We start from the raw sequence: 16,960 nt of genomic DNA on the forward strand, positions 1-16,960 counted from the left end.
TGTCTGTGTCTGGCTGTGTCTGTCTGTGTCTGTCTGTGTCTGTCTGTGTCTGTCTGTGTCTGTCTGTGTCTGTCTGTGTCTGTCTGTGTCTGTCTGTGTCTGTCTGTGTCTGTCTGTGTCGGTCTGTGGCTGTCTGTGTCTGTCTGTGTCTGTGTCTGTGTCTGTGTCTGTGTCGGTGTCTGTGTCTCTGTCTGTGTCTCTGTCTCTGTCTGTGTCTGTGTCTGTGTCTGTGTCTGTGTCTGTGTCTGTGTCTGTGTCTGTGTCTGTGTCTGTGTCTGTGTCTGTGTCTGTGTCTGTGTCTGTGTCTGTGTCTGTGTCTGTGTCTGTGTCTGTGTCTGTGTCTGTGTCTGTGTCTGTGTCTGTGTCTGTCTGTGTCTGTGTCTGTGTCTGTGTCTGTGTCTGTGTCTGTGTCTGTGTCTGTGTCTGTGTCTGTGTCTGTGTCTGTGTCTGTGTCTGTGTCTGTGTCTGTGTCTGTGTCTGTGTCTGTGTCTGTGTCTGTGTCTGTGTCTGTGTCTGTGTCTGTGTCTGTGTCTGTCTGTGTCTGTGTCTGTGTCTGTGTCTGTGTCTGTGTCTGTGTCTGTGTCTGTGTCTGTGTCTGTGTCTGTCTCTCTCAACCCTATCCTTTATCTAAGGTCATCTACCAGCAGACAGGTCGGTGCTCCGTCTTCTTCCACCAACTCCCTGGTCTTGCAGCCTCTGTTCTTTCTGTGATGCCACCCCCCCCCCCCGCCCAAGGCTTGTGTAGGCCACATGTGGTGTGCCAGTAACCCATTTGTGGTGAAACTCTCAAAATCCAGGCTGACTGATCACCTCCACTCATTCATTACACTTTTTTTTTCCCCCACCTGTGAAACCAACTTTCTCCATCTCAGGTCATCTCCCATCAATACACAAACTTTTCTACCCTCATGAACCCTCTCCACACCCATCTCTTTCTGGGTCCTCCCCCTCCCCCCCCCCACCATCTCGCCACCCTCTTCAATTCTTGTTTTGTTGTTACATTTCTGATTCTTCCGCAGTTTTCTCTTGTACTTCTGTGACATAAACTATGCCTTTATCCATACTGTTCACCCCCTGTGTCCTCCTACACTTGCTCTCAATCTTTCCCATGTCCTTTATTCGTCCAACTCTCCCTCAATTTTGTCTCTCCACCATGCTGCTGGTGTGCACCCACCCCTCCGCCCCCACCCCTCCGCCCCCACCCCTACTTCTATTGTTCTTTATATTCTGCTATGATTTGGTCCATTCTGTTTTTGAGTTATTCCAGGAACCCTGACTATACACATAAGAAAGCGAACTGTTAAAATTGCTTGCTCTGTTGCAGTGTCTCATTTCATTTTCTGACAAGAAAATCTTGACAACATTTGCATGGAATAATCCATTAGTATGCTTTCAATCTAATTTAACTATATATTTTGGAATCGTTTTTGTTGAAGAAATAGATGTAAAGACAAAAATGAAGTAAATAAATAATTTTATCGATAATTCAATCTGGGCAGGCAAATTTAACTGAAAAATCGTTAACCGAACATCCTCCAACATAACCACAAACCGGTGCCATTGTAGAGTGCATGGTTGTCTTTGAGCTGCACAGGCCGCACAAATCACAAAATGCTTCATGTGAAGCGGATGCCAGGTTGCATCAAGGGCCGGAAAAGATGGCAAGACATGATGGTGCCTGGAAGAGAAAAGAAAAAAAAAAAAACATGAGAAAGGGAAGAGGGTTTTAACGACATATATGTGACCTGCTAAAATGAAATACTGTACATTGGAAGGTAGATATCTCAAATAGCAATATGATGGGAGTTGTCAGAAAAATCGTACTATAATTTGAGAAGTGTGTTTTTGGGTTTCTTTCTGTGTTTGTTTGACTACTATGCACTCCTGAACCACTGGAAGGAACGAGATGAAAACTGGAGGTTATGCTCGGAATGACAAGTAGTCGCCATCCCAGCGATGTAATTGTCGTGGCCGTTCGCTGTTCCAGCGTCCCGGTCATGGCCGATCAAGAGGGGTGCTTCCCGCAGCACCCTGTTCTCTCACACCCGGACCCCCCGGCTTTCCAGTGACGAATCACAGAGGCTGGATCACGGCGAATCTCAACTAATCAGTGTTGGCTGCCGAAAGCGGACGTGATTGGAGATACCATGCAAGAGCAATAAAAACCCTTGATGGAGTAGTTTACAAGGGTTGATGTGTAGATCGGGCACAGCCCAGTTCAGGAGAAGAAATCGGTCTGGGCACGGTGCAGAGCAGGGAGGCACTGACTTCAGAGTCCAGCTCCTGAAGGAGTTTTTGCATCCTGAGGAGAGGAGACATGATTGGGTTGACTTGGCTTCCAGAATGCCAAGTGAAGAGCAAAGTACTTCCAAGCGGAACACAAAAGGCGTCAAGCATGGTGGTTCTGAAAGCGCCAAGTTGGACGGACGCTTCTAGCAGTTCGCAAAGCCTTCCAAGCAGAATGCAAAAGGCGCCAAGCCAGGCACGTCCCAAAGTGCCAAGCGGAATGGGCACTGACCAAAGTCGTGGTAGAAATGACTTCTCACACGTCTTTCACACACACACCATACACCCTTGCATCTTCCGGCACATACACCTCATTGACTCGCATGGTTGTGCAATCCAACAACAGTTTATTTCAGAGCAAAGCACTATACGATACCACATGACAGCACATCTCCCACCTGCATCTAACTAACCAGCAATGACACCACGTTGGGACACATGTAGGCCAAACCTGCTCACTACGTCACCAACATGACGTGACTTCTTTCTCTTTCCTGTCCTCTTTTCTATCTAACTGGGGAGTTGGGGGGGGGGGGACAACACATGGAGAGGGCAGAGGGTGCAAGTCGAGAAATGAGGCTGAAGAAGGCAGAGAGACCACCGACCTGACGGTGATGGCGAAGTGATAAGCCCATAGACTCAGCTTCATCACAAGAGATTCCAATGATATTGAAGGCCTTTGTTTCAATGCCATCAAGCTGTGTAAGGTGAGGCTGGGGCCTCAGAGGGGAGAGCAGTATGTCATCAAGCTGCATATGATGGCCTTGTAGGTGGACAAGGGAACAGGTGTGCCAAGGAAGGGCTCTGTATGACGGAGGATGTCCAGTCAGCAATTGGCTTTGGAGGCCAACTTTGAAATGTGGTTTGCCCAAGAAAGAACATGGTGAAACCCAAGAGTTTGAGCGACAACTTCGTCAAGAAGTTTGGTCAGAAAGTAGATTGGGGGAGGGGGGGTGGACTCAGTGAGAGTAGAAAAAACATCACAAGTCAGTGTTGAAAAACCTTAGTGTCAATGGGTTAAAGCATTTCAAGAATGCAGTGAGCAAAGAGAATGAGACAATCACAAGGTGCCGGTTCAACAGACAAGAAAAAAGTGGGTTAAAGGAATGATATTCTCAACTGCACAAATTCCATACCTATCCAATGACATGAATCCACAGACATGACAAATTTTCTTCCAAGAAAACTCTTGTAGGAATAAGTGCTCCAGGTCTGGTGTCTCTGTTAGCAGGGTAGTCAATGCAAACACCAATGGCTCAGATTTTCCTGAAACAAAACACAAACAAAACATTGTCAAGTGGTACCTTCTGCATGAAATTTTCCCAAGGCCCATTCACTGTTCTTTTCATCCAGTTCTATTTGCAGGTTCTCTGGCACCGTCCACAATAGCCTATGTCCATGAATAGAGCCAAAATTTGTTTCTAATGTAAAACATCACCAATTTGTCTTTCCAAAAAATTTGCAGTTATTTCTCGGGCACCAACAAGGTACAATTATACAGTTCATGAAGGGACCTTATTCAGGTTACCCATGAATTACAACCCCCTGTGAAGATTGGTCTTTTGTCACCGTCACCAAAAGGAACCGCTTTTCAACAGCACAATCTCTCCCAAATGATCTGCAAAGAGTAATAAACCAAAGTTCAATATAGGCTTAATGCCACTGGTGTGAGGTCCCGAAGAACAATGCAATGAATCCCTCGAACACAACATTGACAGCAGTGCAGGCAATGGGCAACACAATTTTTGCCTACAGACATGCCACAATGCAAAAGGTTTACTGACCCCTGCAATAGACAGAGGGAATTATGAGTCATGGCACAAAATAAATTTATCCCCCACTTTACCCACTAACCTTCCTCCACCCTCCCCCCCTTCACAGATGCTTTGAGTGAACAAAACAGCAACAAACATCAAAACAAGGAATGACAAAGATTGTTGTTAAGGGAAGAATAAATGCCGAACTCTGAGTCAAAATGGACAAAGCAAATACTGCATGCATAATAGTTCAGTGTGTGAAGGATAAGTTCCACCATTTTTGCATATGTAATATGCACATGATTTCCAAATCTTTCTCCCACCCCAGCTCCTCCACACCTTCCTCCAGACTCCCACCCCCCCCTTCGCTCCTCCAGACTCCCAACCCACCCCTTCCCCTCCCTCCTCCAGACTCCCAACCCACCCCTTCCCCTCCCTCCTCCAGACTCCCAACCCACCCCTTCCCTCCCTCCTCCAGACTCCCAACCCACCCCTTCCCCTCCCTCCTCCAGACTCCCAACCCACCCCTTCCCCTCCCTCCTCCAGACTCCCAACACACCCCATCCCTCCCTCTTCCCACCCTATCCATCATCCCACCATATCCCCTACCTCCTCCTACCCCACCCCCTCCATCCGGACTCCCACTGCACTCCTTCCCCTCCCTCTGGACTCCCACACCACCCTTTCCCCTCCCTCCTCCCACCTCTTCCGACCCCCCGTCCCTCCAGACTCCCACTGCACCCCTTCCCCTCTCCTCCCACCGCCTCCGACCCCACTCCCTCCAGACTCTCACTGTGCCTATTCCCCTTCAGACTGCAAAACCATCCCTTCCCCTCCCTCCTCCTCCCACCCCCCTCTTTCTGCTCCCATCTCCTCCAACTCCAACCCTTCCCCTCCCTCATCCCACATTTCCCCATCCCCACCTTCATTCCACCCTATCCCCTGCATCCTCTCACACTACACCATCGCTTCCCTGCTTCTCACCCCTCCGTCCGGACTCCCACCATGCCACTTCCCAACCCTACCCCATCCCCTCCTTCCTCCCACCCCACCCCACCCCCCACTCCCTCCCTCCTCCAACTGCACCTCTTGTTATCATTTTACCGATGCTATTTATTCACTCTTTTTACCCTTTCTTTTTTGTAAAGCATTTTGACAATTTGTGATAAATAAGCAATGCAAAATAAGACATAGAAGAATGCACGTCCACAACAAGGACACAGTTAGTATATTTAAATAACTCACTGCACCTTAAAAAATTGGACTTGTACATTTTTCATTTAAATAAATAAATAAGTGTAAAAGGTGTAAAAAAAAAAAATTGAAGGTGGTATTTCAGCACCAGTGGTAGAAAAGTGTATATTAATAAATAAATAATTCAGGTTGCATGTAGGTAGCGGTAATGGCAAAGTGTAAATAAATAAACAATTCAAGGTGAAGTAGGTAGTCCTTTTATAGGAGGAGGAGAGGAGATTGGGACCATACTCTGTGCAGAGCGTTGGTGCTGCCAAAGCAGTCTCCTTGGCTATTGGGTACAATCCTGGACGGGTCGCCACTCCGACAGTATACCAGCATGCTGGCAGTCATTTTGCCGACCTCGGAAGGATGACAGACTGAGTTAACCCCACCTGGTATTGATTCAACAGCTGAGCGGGATTTGAACTCAGGACCCTTGGATCCAAAGCCCACCACCCTAAAGGCGTAACATATTAGTAATGGGCACAGAACGTTTCGTTGTCTTATAGATAACTTATACCAACGAATGCTTAGCCTGTTGTCGGCGTTCACAACCTATGCCCAACGATAGTCTAACTTAGGCATAGCGTGCTGCACGTATCGCCGACGAACTCGTGGCATAGCCTATTAAAAAGCTGCCACACCACGATTTAAATCGTAACCGCCTGAAAATTGGAAGTGTCAACTACGCAGTCACACCTTGATGATTTAGCCAGCGTATGCCGACCTGCGAAAAATTTACCGAACCAAACTGGCACACGTCGAATACGTTATGGGTAAGTTGTGTATACGTTAAGAGCACGCTGAAAAACGATGAAGTATGCTGTCATATTTCGTGGTACGTCAAGTACGTCGTGATATTTCAAGCATTCTGAAAATTTTACGACGTACTCGCCGTATGGCTCACACGTTCCGCTACGCTGGGAATAAGTTGTAGGCACGATATGCGATCGTTGACACACGTCGACACAAGTTCCTTGTAAGTTACTAATAAGTTGAAACATGTCGAGGTAATGTTTAGCATACCCGAAACTTATTTTCTCCATCAAGGCACATTTTCTTTTTTCTCCTTGGCTCCGTGAGGGCACGTGACGAAATATCTGAAGTTGTTGTTTTTTTATTATTATTATTTTTTTAGTCTATCACAAATTTTTAAATATATTCGGACATTTGCTTTTAAGTTTCGATGTCGACGTGACAATATCCTCAAACAGAAAATATTCACAGAGGAGGAACTAAGAATAAGACATGAGCAAACTGAAAAGGCAATCGGACGTGACGTAACAGCACGTGACGAAATATCGGAAGTTATTGTTTTTTTTTAAAACGCTGCCAATACACCATTATACAGTAGCTGTAAATTAGAAACACATTCAGTAAGTTCTGTGGTCATCCGGAAGACGTCGATCAAATATGTCTACATACGTCAATATGCGTTGGAGGTACGTTACACATAGGTTCAAAGCACGTTACTCATAGGTTAGAAATAAGTTTTGGGTACGCTAAGCATTACCTCGACGTGTTTCGACTTACGAGTAACTTACAAGTAACGTGCTTCGACATGTGTCAACGATCGCATAACGTGCCTACAACACGTTACTCATAGGTTATAAATAAGTTTCGGGTACGCCAAACATTACCTCGACGTGTTTCGACTTATGAGTAACTTACAAGTAACGTGTGTCGACGTGTGTCAACGATCGCATAATGTGCCTACAACTTATGGCCAGCGTAGCGGACCGTGTGAGTCATACGCTGGCATACGTCATAAAATTTTAAGCATGCTAAAATTTAAGGACAACCGCAAAGTACAACGATGAAAGCCAGCGTACTACGACGTATGGCAGTGTTTTTCAGCGTGCTCTTAATGTATACAAAACTTACCCATAACGTATTCGACGTGTGCCAGCGTTTTAGACAAATTTTTCACAAGTCGGCATACGCTGGCTAAATCGTCAAGGTGTGACAGCGCCTTAACCATGCAGCCAACACCAGGCATAATCCGTTTATACTTAGTAAAATAATCTAATAAAATGCATTTAAATAGATAAATAATTCAATGTGGTATGTGGGTAGGAGAGATGGCAAAGTATATATAAATAAAATAAATAAATCAAAGACACCTGAATGGGAACTAAAATGTGATTGATTGATTGATTGAGGATTGTCCACCTTAAAAGCATTTGAGTTGTGTTTACAGTCAAAATGATCAACATAACAAGACTTTTAGATGGACAAATCACACAAATGATGATTTTTATAACAAGTGTTCCTAAAAATTCCAGTTAAAACAACAGTAACAACAGCTGACAACAGACTACTATATTTAGGTTAATCAGGAAAATAATACGAGTTCCAACAAAAAATAGCAAGCTGCGTTGACTGCACAGTATTGTCAATGAACAATGGAAAAAGGGGCAACTTTTCTCACAGTTAAAAAATAAAAAAATAAAATAAAAAAACTCACAAGGGGCTGACGTTTGGGGTGTCTACCTTTCATTTGAGCAAGAAAGGAGGGCAGACACCCCTTGTTCCAATAAAGGGTAGACATCTCAAAATGTCAGCACCTTTGTGTATTTGGGCTGTTCCCCCCCCCGCCCCCCCCTGCAGTGTATTTTCTAATTATTATTATTATGATTTTGTATGCAGCCTATGGCTGCTAGTTGCATTATTGCTGGGAGTGCGACTGTGCCACTGATGCAGTACCCCCTTTTTCCAGTAAGCTGGTACTCATTTTGCTCGCTTCAGAAGGATTACAGGCCGAGTCAACCCACCTGGTGTTATTTAATGGTAGGACAGGGGCTTGACCTCAAGACGCTAAGATCTTAAGCTTGCCACCTTAACCATTAAGCCAACACCGGCCGGCAGAGCCTTTTTCTCATATTCAGATTATAATGAAGTACTTAGCTTTCAGCAAGTTAGATGTACGGTCAGTAAGAATTTTGTAAGATCACTCTAATAATTAAATTTTAAAACGTCAAGTTTTTAAAGAAAATCAAAATACCTACCTATATAAAACACAGTGTGTATCTGTATATCTGTGTATTTGGGTGTTTGTCTGTACCCCCTTCATAAGGACGATTTCAGTAAGGTTTTAAAGGCTAATCAAGCTTGGTGTTGGCTTAGTGGTTGGGGTGGCTGGCTTGGGATCCTGAGGTCCTGAGTTTTAGCTCCGATGGCTGCTGAATTAACACCAGGTGGGGTCGACTCAGCCTGTCATCCTTCCGAGGTTGGCAAAATGAGTACCAGTGCAATTGTGGAGGGGCACAACATCAGCGGTACAACTGCGCTCCAATAAGTGATAGCTACCTGGCAGCCAAGCTGCCATACACAAGAACAGAACAGAAGGTTAATCTTTTAACATGACTGCGTGCTCACTGTGGTTTACTTTTGAGGATAAAAAAAACTCGAAAAACAGAGTAATTATATCTCTTCCATTGTAATTGTAGATGGTGACCTGCAAACTGAGCCTCAAGGGCAGTGTATAAAAGCATTTTTTAAAATAACAATAAATACAAGGTGTAGGGAGGTTAAATTTGCAGTACATGATGTGCAACGCATGCAGAGTAAAAGGAGTGTTCATTTACATCTGTAGGATGTCGAATAAATAAAGAAGATACAAGCACACCTGACGCTAGGCCGAGGCTTTAGACTATGGCATGCTTACGAGGCTGTACCATCGAAACTAAATGTCCCAGAGGATAAATAAAATAGGGTCACATTTGTATATGTGGTGTTTTGAAATTACACTTCTTGCCAAGAAACATCATATCTTCCAGGTTAATGAAATAACTCCAACACGTCATTTTTGACGGGATATATATTGATATTCCTTTAAAAATTATACATCCAGCAAATATGCCGATTAGTGAAGCATGGAGCTTGTAGCTATTGTTTACACAATTTAGTTTTGCTGATGAGAATAAGAGAGGGCTTATTTGAAGCATTTGACATGAAATAATGCAAAGCAAAAAAACAACAAAGACATTTTTTTTTAATGTAGCAGGTAATAGCATTTTCACATGTTGCATAGTCACATACATTCCTACTTACCTCTCCCAATCCTTTCTTTGGCACATCCAGTTGTGCAGGCAGGCCTTAATGCTGAAGTTGTCCAATCTTGAGCTCCATTTCCATGGTCTTCATTGCTATCACAACCATGTGTTCCATCTGGTATATTTGTGACAATGTCCATGCTTTCGTTGCCACAAATGTGGGCAAAATTATCCAAATTGCTGCCTTCTGGAAGACGATTGCAAAGAAATTGGCGCAGTATCCGCAAGTGGACAAGAGCAGAAAGGGCCGCATCAAGGCAGCAGAAAGAGTTGTGGACCTGCCATTGTAACCTATGAGAGAAACATGAGCTTTCAGGCAAGATGTTTGTAGTGGAATCCAAAGCCTGCAAAGAGGAAGAACTAGATGCCAAATAATGCGTTGGGCTGGGCAGGTTGCATTTGGGGGATGTGGCTGGGATATCGAGGAGTTTAGGTGAGGGTACGGCAGGAGTAATCTCTGTAAGATACAAGGTGTTATTAGACTCGAGTATATACGGGGGACTTGGTGTTTCTGGAGGACTTAATGGCAGCACATGAAGATTTCGGAGCAAGCAAAGAGTGCTGGCATCTTGAAAAACAGCATTGTTTGGTTGATTCTGGAATAGCATAGATGCCTCAACTTCATCAGGGGGAGAGGTTGGAAGTAGGCTGGGAGACGGGGGGGCAGGACCTGGAGAGGGGGGGGCAGGGCCGGGAGACCGGGCGGCAGGGCCGGGAGACCGGGCGGCAGGGCCGGGAGACCGGGCGGCAGGGCCCGGAGACCGGGCGGCAGGGCCGGGAGACCGGGGGGCAGGGCCGGGAGACCGGGGGCAGGGCCGGGAGACCGGGGGGCAGGGCCGGGAGACCGGGGGCAGGGCCGGGAGACCGGGGGCAGGGCCGGGAGACCCGGGGGCAGGGCCGGGAGACCGGGGGGCAGGGCCGGGAGACCGGGGGGCAGGGCCGGGAGACCGGGGGGCAGGGCCGGGAGACCGGGGGGCAGGGCCCGGAGACCGGGGAGCAGGGCCCGGAGACAGGGGAGCAGGGCCCGGAGACAGGGGAGCAGGGCCCGGAGACAGGGGAGCAGGGCCCGGAGACAGGGGAGCAGGGCCCGGAGACAGGGGAGCAGGGCCCGGAGACAGGGGAGCAGGGCCCGGAGACAGGGGAGCAGGGCCCGGAGACAGGGGAGCAGGGCCCGGAGACAGGGGAGCAGGGCCCGGAGACAGGGGAGCAGGGCCCGGAGACAGGGGAGCAGGGCCCGGAGACAGGGGAGCAGGGCCCGGAGACAGGGGAGCAGGGCCCGGAGACAGGGGAGCAGGGCCCGGAGACAGGGGAGCAGGGCCCGGAGACAGGGGAGCAGGGCCCGGAGACAGGGGAGCAGGGCCCGGAGACAGGGGAGCAGGGCCCGGAGACAGGGGAGCAGGGCCCGGAGACAGGGGAGCAGGGCCCGGAGACAGGGAAGCAGGGCAGGGAGGCTCGAGCAGAGGGCCGGGAGACTCGAGCAGAGGGCCGGGAGACTCGAGCAGAGGGCCGGGAGACTCGAGCAGAGGGCCTGGAGACTCGAGCAGAGGGCCTGGAGACTCGAGCAGAGGGCCTGGAGACTCGAGCAGAGGGCCTGGAGACTCGAACAGAGGGCCTGGAGACTCGAACAGAGGGCCTGGAGACTCGAACAGAGGGCCTGGAGACTCGAACAGAGGGCCTGGAGACTCGAACAGAGGGCCTGGAGACTCGAACAGAGGGCCTGGAGACTCGAACAGAGGGCCTGGAGACTCGAACAGAGGGCCTGGAGGCTCGAGCAGAGGGCTGAGAGGCTCGTTGACAGGCTCGTGCAGAGGGCCAAGAAACTCGTGCAGAGGGCCGAGAAACTCGTGCAGAGGACCGAGAGGCTCGTTCAGAGGACCGAAAGGCTCGTGCAGAGGACCGAAAGGCTCGTGCAGAGGACTGACAGGCTCATGCAAAGGGCCAACAGGTTCATGCAGAGGGCTGAGAGGATCATGCAGAGGGTTGTTTTGTGCACCTATTGAAGTGTTGGAATTAAGAAAAAGGCCAATCGAAAGGAAAATTGAATCAAGGGTTGGTCGTGAGTTTTGGTGAACAGCAGCACTTTCTTTGAGATCACTGTGTGAGTTAAAGCAAATGTTGGAGCAGTGGGTGAGGTTACAATATGTACTACAATAATGTTTAGGGCTAGATTTGGCAATCGGAGTTGTAATGGTGTTGCTCAAATTAGACAGCGATGAAAAAGGCCTCAAATTTTTCTCAGGAGATTGAGAAGAGTTGCATGTTGATAAAGAAGGATGTGCAGAGCAAGAAACTGACAACGGAGGGGACGTGAAATTGAGCTTGGAAGAGTCAATAGAAGTAAGGTTTGATGCTCCAGGGAAAGAAGACAGAGGAGATTGGAGCGAATGTTCAAGAAGAGAAAGTTTAGGTGGTGTGCGATGGCAGAGGTCCCGGCCACCAGAAACAACGAGGGTATCAATGGGATAATAACCTAAAGGGAAAAGGCACTGTGGGAGATAAAAAAAAAAGGAAGGCAATGAGATAAAAATTAAATTTCCACTTACTATACATGTTTGATCAAGTCATAAAAAGAAATGGCAAAAGTATGAAGCGAGGGAACAGGAGGAGCAAAACGACTGGGAAAAGGATTTGATTGGGAAATAATCAAACAAAAAATCCTTTCATCTATTAAATTGTATGCGCAGTTAGATGTAGTTTATTGTGCGATTTGCAATGAAATGGCATTCATTTTTTTGGAAATTTGGAAACGCCTGATGGAGTACTGCTCTCCCCTCTGGGCTGGTGCTCCTGCCTCCCACCTTTCTCGACTTCACGCTGTCGAAACCAGGGCTTTTAAGATCATTGGCATCTCCCGCAATGAAGCTGAGTCTTTGGGCCTCTCACTCAATCACCGCAGGTTGGTCGGTGGTCTTTCTGTCTTCTACCGACTCCTCTCCAGCCTTGCCCCCCCTGCTCTCTCTGTGATTTGTCCCAACCACATTTCCACAGGGCGCTCAAGGTCCGCCAACAACCCCCTTCTGGTAAAACTACCAAAATCACGAATCACTGCTCATCTTCACTCTTTCATTCCTCTTTTATCCCGCCTTTGGAATAAACTTCCTCACTCTATTCTTTCCCATTCTTCCCTCCAGGCTTTCAAAACAGCTGTTCACCACCACCTCTTATCTTCCCCCATCCAAATCCTCGATCTTTTCTACCCCCGATAATCCACCCAAGCCCACTTCCTTCAATTCTCCTGCTTTCCTTCCTGAAAGTCCCTTTAATGTCCATCTTCCCCTCGCCATGTTCCCCGTCCCATCCCCATCCCTCTCCCTTCCACAGTTCACCTGTGTCTGTTCCCCAATGTTTTGTCCCTTCCACTCCCGCCCCTCTTGTCTCATGCCTCCTTGCTGTGAGTTGTGTGTTAGCTCTCATACGAGCCTCGACCAAGGTATACAAAAAAAAAAAAAAAAAAAAAAAAAAAATGTATTTCTGTCGGTATTTTGGTAGCCTTAACCCACATGATTAATACATACCTACTGTAGATCTGGGCAAGAGTTTGTTGGTCGGTCATATCTACTGACCAAACTCACTTGGGGTCATCTTCACAGGACTCAAATCAAAGTTTTAAAAAGTTAGCCTCCATTTTCGCCATATATGCTCACAATGTGTGTGGCGCCTCATTTGCATAAAAATGTGACATCTCAATGCTCAACTTAAGTAAGATACATCATTTTTTTAATACAATGTCGAGGCTCGTGGAGGAGTGAAAACATAAAATGGATCAGGACATAACAGAATAAAAGGAAAAGTAGAAAAATAAGTGATGTGGAGCTGGGGACACAGGGGGTGAACAAGATTAATACAAGTACAAACTCTCAGGAAGGAAAAACTGGAAACTTGGAAAGAGGTGGGCTTGGGTATGGTGAATGGGGGTAGAAAAGAACATGGTTTTTGGATGGGGGATGATCTGAGATCATGGTGAACAACTGTCTTGAAAGCCCTGGAGGGAAAAATGAGATTGAAGAAACTGAGGAACTTGGTTCCACGTGCAGAGAAATCGAGGAACGAGTGAGTTGGATTGAGCAGTGATCCTGGGTTTTGTGAGTTACTGGCAGACTTTGTGCAACCTGCAAAGCCTGGGGAGTTGGGGGTTGGGGGGGGAGGGGGGGACAGAGCATGGAAAGTACAGAAGGTGCGACACCAGAAAGGAGGTGGTAGAAGACAGAGAGACCACCGACCTGCCTGTGATGGAAAGTGATAGGCCCACAGACTCAGATTCATCGTGGGAGATTCCAATTATATTGAAAGTCTTGGTTTCGATGGCATCAAGCTGAACAAGGTGTGAGGCCAGGCCACCATCCCAGAAAGGACAGCGGTACTCCAAAAAACTGCAGATCACATCCTTGTAGGTGGATAGAAGTTCAGCTGTGCCAAGGAAAGACTGCATTACGAAGAATGCCCAGTCAGTGACTGATTTTGGAGGTCAACTCAGAAGTATGGTTTGCCCAAGAAACATCAAGGCTGATAGTGAGGCCAAAAAGTTTAAGTGACTGAAGTTCTTCAAGAGGATTGTTTGGAAAGTAAATGGGAGGGTTCACCAGATGGTCCTTTCGGAGAAACACAGTGAGTGTGTGAGATGTCAGGAATTAGCCAAGAATGGCTAATTGTTTAACCTCGCAAATTCTGGATGAAACTTTGAAATAACAAATGATGACTGATTAATGAAACGATAAGCTTGCTTGGAGGTTTATATCGAGCAAAAAAATACAGTTTAGGTGTCGAAGAATAATTAAGGCTTTCCAAGAACCCTGTGTACACCCCTTGTAAGTATTTTGGCGTGTTTATAAAGCAAACTTCTTTTTCCCCCATTTAACCTTTCCTATTGATCATCTATTTCAACACAATTGGTGAGAAAAGCAATGATTTAATTATTTTGTTTGCTAACGAATTTAAAGGGATGACGCGAGCCTATATGGTACATTATGTGTATTATTGTGTTATATTATGCCTGATGTTGGCTTAATGGTTAGGGTGTAGGCTTGTTATCCTCGGATCCTGAGTTCAAATCTCACTCGACTGTTGAATTAATACCAGGTGGGGTTGACTCTGCCTGTCATCCTTCCGAGGTTGGCAAAATGAGTGCCAGTTTGCTGGTATCCTGTGTCTTTGTGGCGACCCATCCAGGATTGTGCCCAATAGCCAAGGAGACTGCTTAGGCAGCACCAATGCTCTGCACAGAGTATGGTCCCAATGGATGGATTGTGTTATATTAAATGACAGCTGTAAGACTTTCTCCAAAATTGTCAATTCCTTTCAATTTGAGCAACAAGGCATGCAAGCATGGCGTGTTGAATGTTTTGTCATGCATCTGTGCATTGTTATTACAACACATACACAACATGACTTGGTCAACATTTTCAACTTTCACGAGTATCATTTACGTCCAAAAGTGCATGGCTGATGGAATTTGATAATTTTTTTTCATGCTGAAGGTTCAAGCAGAAACTTGCACACATCACATCACAAATGAGTTGGTGGCCTCCATAGTTTTACTCCATCTCCTGCAGCCGATTTCCCTCTACTCTCAGTCATCCCCAGCTCCTCCAGAATGCAGGCAGCCTTCCAGTAACGCTCGACCTGGTTAAACTCCCAAAATCCAGGCTTATCGCCCATCCGCACATTTTTTTTCGTCTCTCTTTTCTCCCTTTTGTGAAACTGTCCCAAGCTGCCTTCCAGGGATTCAGTTAAATCCCACTCTTCCCTCCAGGGTTTCAAGCTGGCAATAAACAACCATCTCACATTATCCACCATCCACTCTCATGATCTTTTCTTCCCTCATTAACCTTATCTAACCCAACCTCTTGTTTGCTGATTTCTGTTTTATCTCTGTCTCCTTTTCTTTTCCTATTAATTCGTTCCATGGCTTGTTTTGTCCACACATGGCCCACTATCAGTATTTTTCTTTTTTGCTCTGTATTGCATTGCTTGTCCAGAAGTCTCGATTTATAAAATAAAAAATGGAGTTGAAAATGCTAAAAGAAGTATTTCAAAGGAAAGATAAGGAAAAACAGGCATTCTCCGATTGTTATTTACCTTAGATTCTGAACAAATAATTATGGCTTCTTGCAGGTTTAGGTGGAAGAATGCCAATCGACCCACATGACATAATGGGCAGACCTCTCCCTGTTGGGAAGCAGTTGGAGATAAAAGGGGAGGATAGCAGAAGTAAAATGCGTTTACATTCAACAAAAATATTATTGTGGAAAAAAAATAATAATCAGCAATTAAACAGCGGAAAATCAATCACGATTAATTTATTTTCTTTTTTGATCGGGTGAACTTAACCGAAACAAAAGATGGTGGAAATTTTTATGATGCATCAGAAGTGCCAAATGATCTATATTATATTTCCCCCCTCTTATTTCCATTGCCATTGACGTCTCTTTTCACAAGGAGCTATATTGCAACCTTCATTATTGATATTAATAAAGTCACCAACAACGTAGCTGCAGAAGTGACAATTGCATTTCATCTCTACTATCAGAGCATGTAGTTAGATCAAAAACTTTAAAAGATATTCATGAAATAGAAAATAATATTCACTATCCACAAGTATAACAAGTGTTTGGAAAGATCAATATTGAAAAAATATCAAAATTCAAACGAACATTATAAAGTGCAAATGTTTAACGTAAATGTTCAAAATTATGCGATGGTATCCTGGCAGGCAGTGCATTGCAATACATATTAAATTATCTGATGTAAAATCTCAAAATATATGAATCAGCCCTCTGTGCTTCCACAACTCCTGAGGAGGAAAGTCTCATCATCATATTCCTTAGTTGTGAACATTTGCCTCTGTCTGTGGAGTTGATAAGTTGAAAACACTTGATCAGACAAAGATGAAATTTTGCACCTCTTAAATGTGAACCAGCAAAGAAACGATTACATTTTGGTGCAGTTTTTCCAAGTATAGACTTAAGGTCTCAAAAGTTAACGATGATGCCAGAATGATAAGAAGGAAGAAAGTGAAATGAAGCACAGACCTTCCACATGAAAGTGTGTGAAAAAGCAATAGTTATTCATCACGACACATCTTATATGATGTCACAACTAACTGATATACAAATTTACTGTGTAGTTTATATTGGCAGTGTAGTGGTGTTGTTGTGTCTTAACTTTTAAAAGAGGACCAAAGGTCCTGCAGCTCACCTGGCTGATGCCAAAAGTGGAGTGATGGATGAAGCAGGGTTAAAATAAGAGATGCATTTATAATACAATTTCAGGTCAGGTATCTAGAATTGACATGAAACACTGGACAGTTTTGCAACCTTTTGACCTCACAATGACCAATTTAAAGATGTCAAGGGCACATGCCATTAACAAACTATGTTCAGGTTTGGACAATGGCTATATTAGCTAAGATCGATCAAAACTTGTCCGTAGTTTCCAAGAAGTCTAAAATGTGACGTTTTGACAACCTTAAAAACATTACGATGATCTACTTATAGTTGTAAAGGGATAAACACACGAACAAGCTCGAGTTCTACCACACCAAAGATCATTGAAGGCGAGTTTGTTCACAGTCCCATCAGCAGTTGAGTTGAAGAATTTGCAAGTGTTTTATGGACTAATGGACTGATG

At 45.6% G+C, this 16,960-nt stretch overlaps 2 protein-coding genes across 5 annotated transcripts in view; both read right to left on the reverse strand.

Moving 5' to 3' along the window:
* Positions 1-10,155, reverse strand: part of LOC147024769 (uncharacterized) — a 31,842-nt gene extending 21,687 nt beyond the window's left edge. For 3 of the 4 annotated variants that reach the window (XM_085885001.1, XM_085885000.1, XM_085884999.1), the window contains exons 1-3: positions 9,333-10,155; positions 3,423-3,552; positions 1,553-1,678 (exon numbers count right to left, since the gene is read on the reverse strand). In XM_085885001.1, coding sequence (XP_085741127.1) covers positions 1,553-1,678; positions 3,423-3,552; positions 9,333-9,942 — 866 coding nt within the window. In that variant the 5' untranslated portion in view covers positions 9,943-10,155. Of the gene's footprint in view, positions 1-1,552; positions 1,679-3,422; positions 3,905-9,332 lie in introns of all 4 variants that reach the window. The other variant, XM_085885002.1, reaches the window with a different exon arrangement.
* The window catches only part of LOC147024770 (uncharacterized), a 28,444-nt gene continuing 21,442 nt past the window's right edge, over positions 9,959-16,960 (reverse strand). Inside the window, exons 4-6 of the mRNA XM_085887048.1 lie at positions 15,410-15,499; positions 10,180-11,820; positions 9,959-9,982 (exon numbers count right to left, since the gene is read on the reverse strand). Of these exons, the coding sequence (XP_085743174.1) occupies positions 9,959-9,982; positions 10,180-11,820; positions 15,410-15,499 (1,755 nt within the window). The remainder of the gene's footprint in view (positions 9,983-10,179; positions 11,821-15,409; positions 15,500-16,960) is intronic.

This window comes from Eptatretus burgeri, chromosome 6 (assembly GCF_056783735.1).
Source record: "Eptatretus burgeri isolate ZD-2024b chromosome 6, Ebu_testis_v1, whole genome shotgun sequence".
NCBI lineage: Eukaryota > Metazoa > Chordata > Myxini > Myxiniformes > Myxinidae > Eptatretus > Eptatretus burgeri.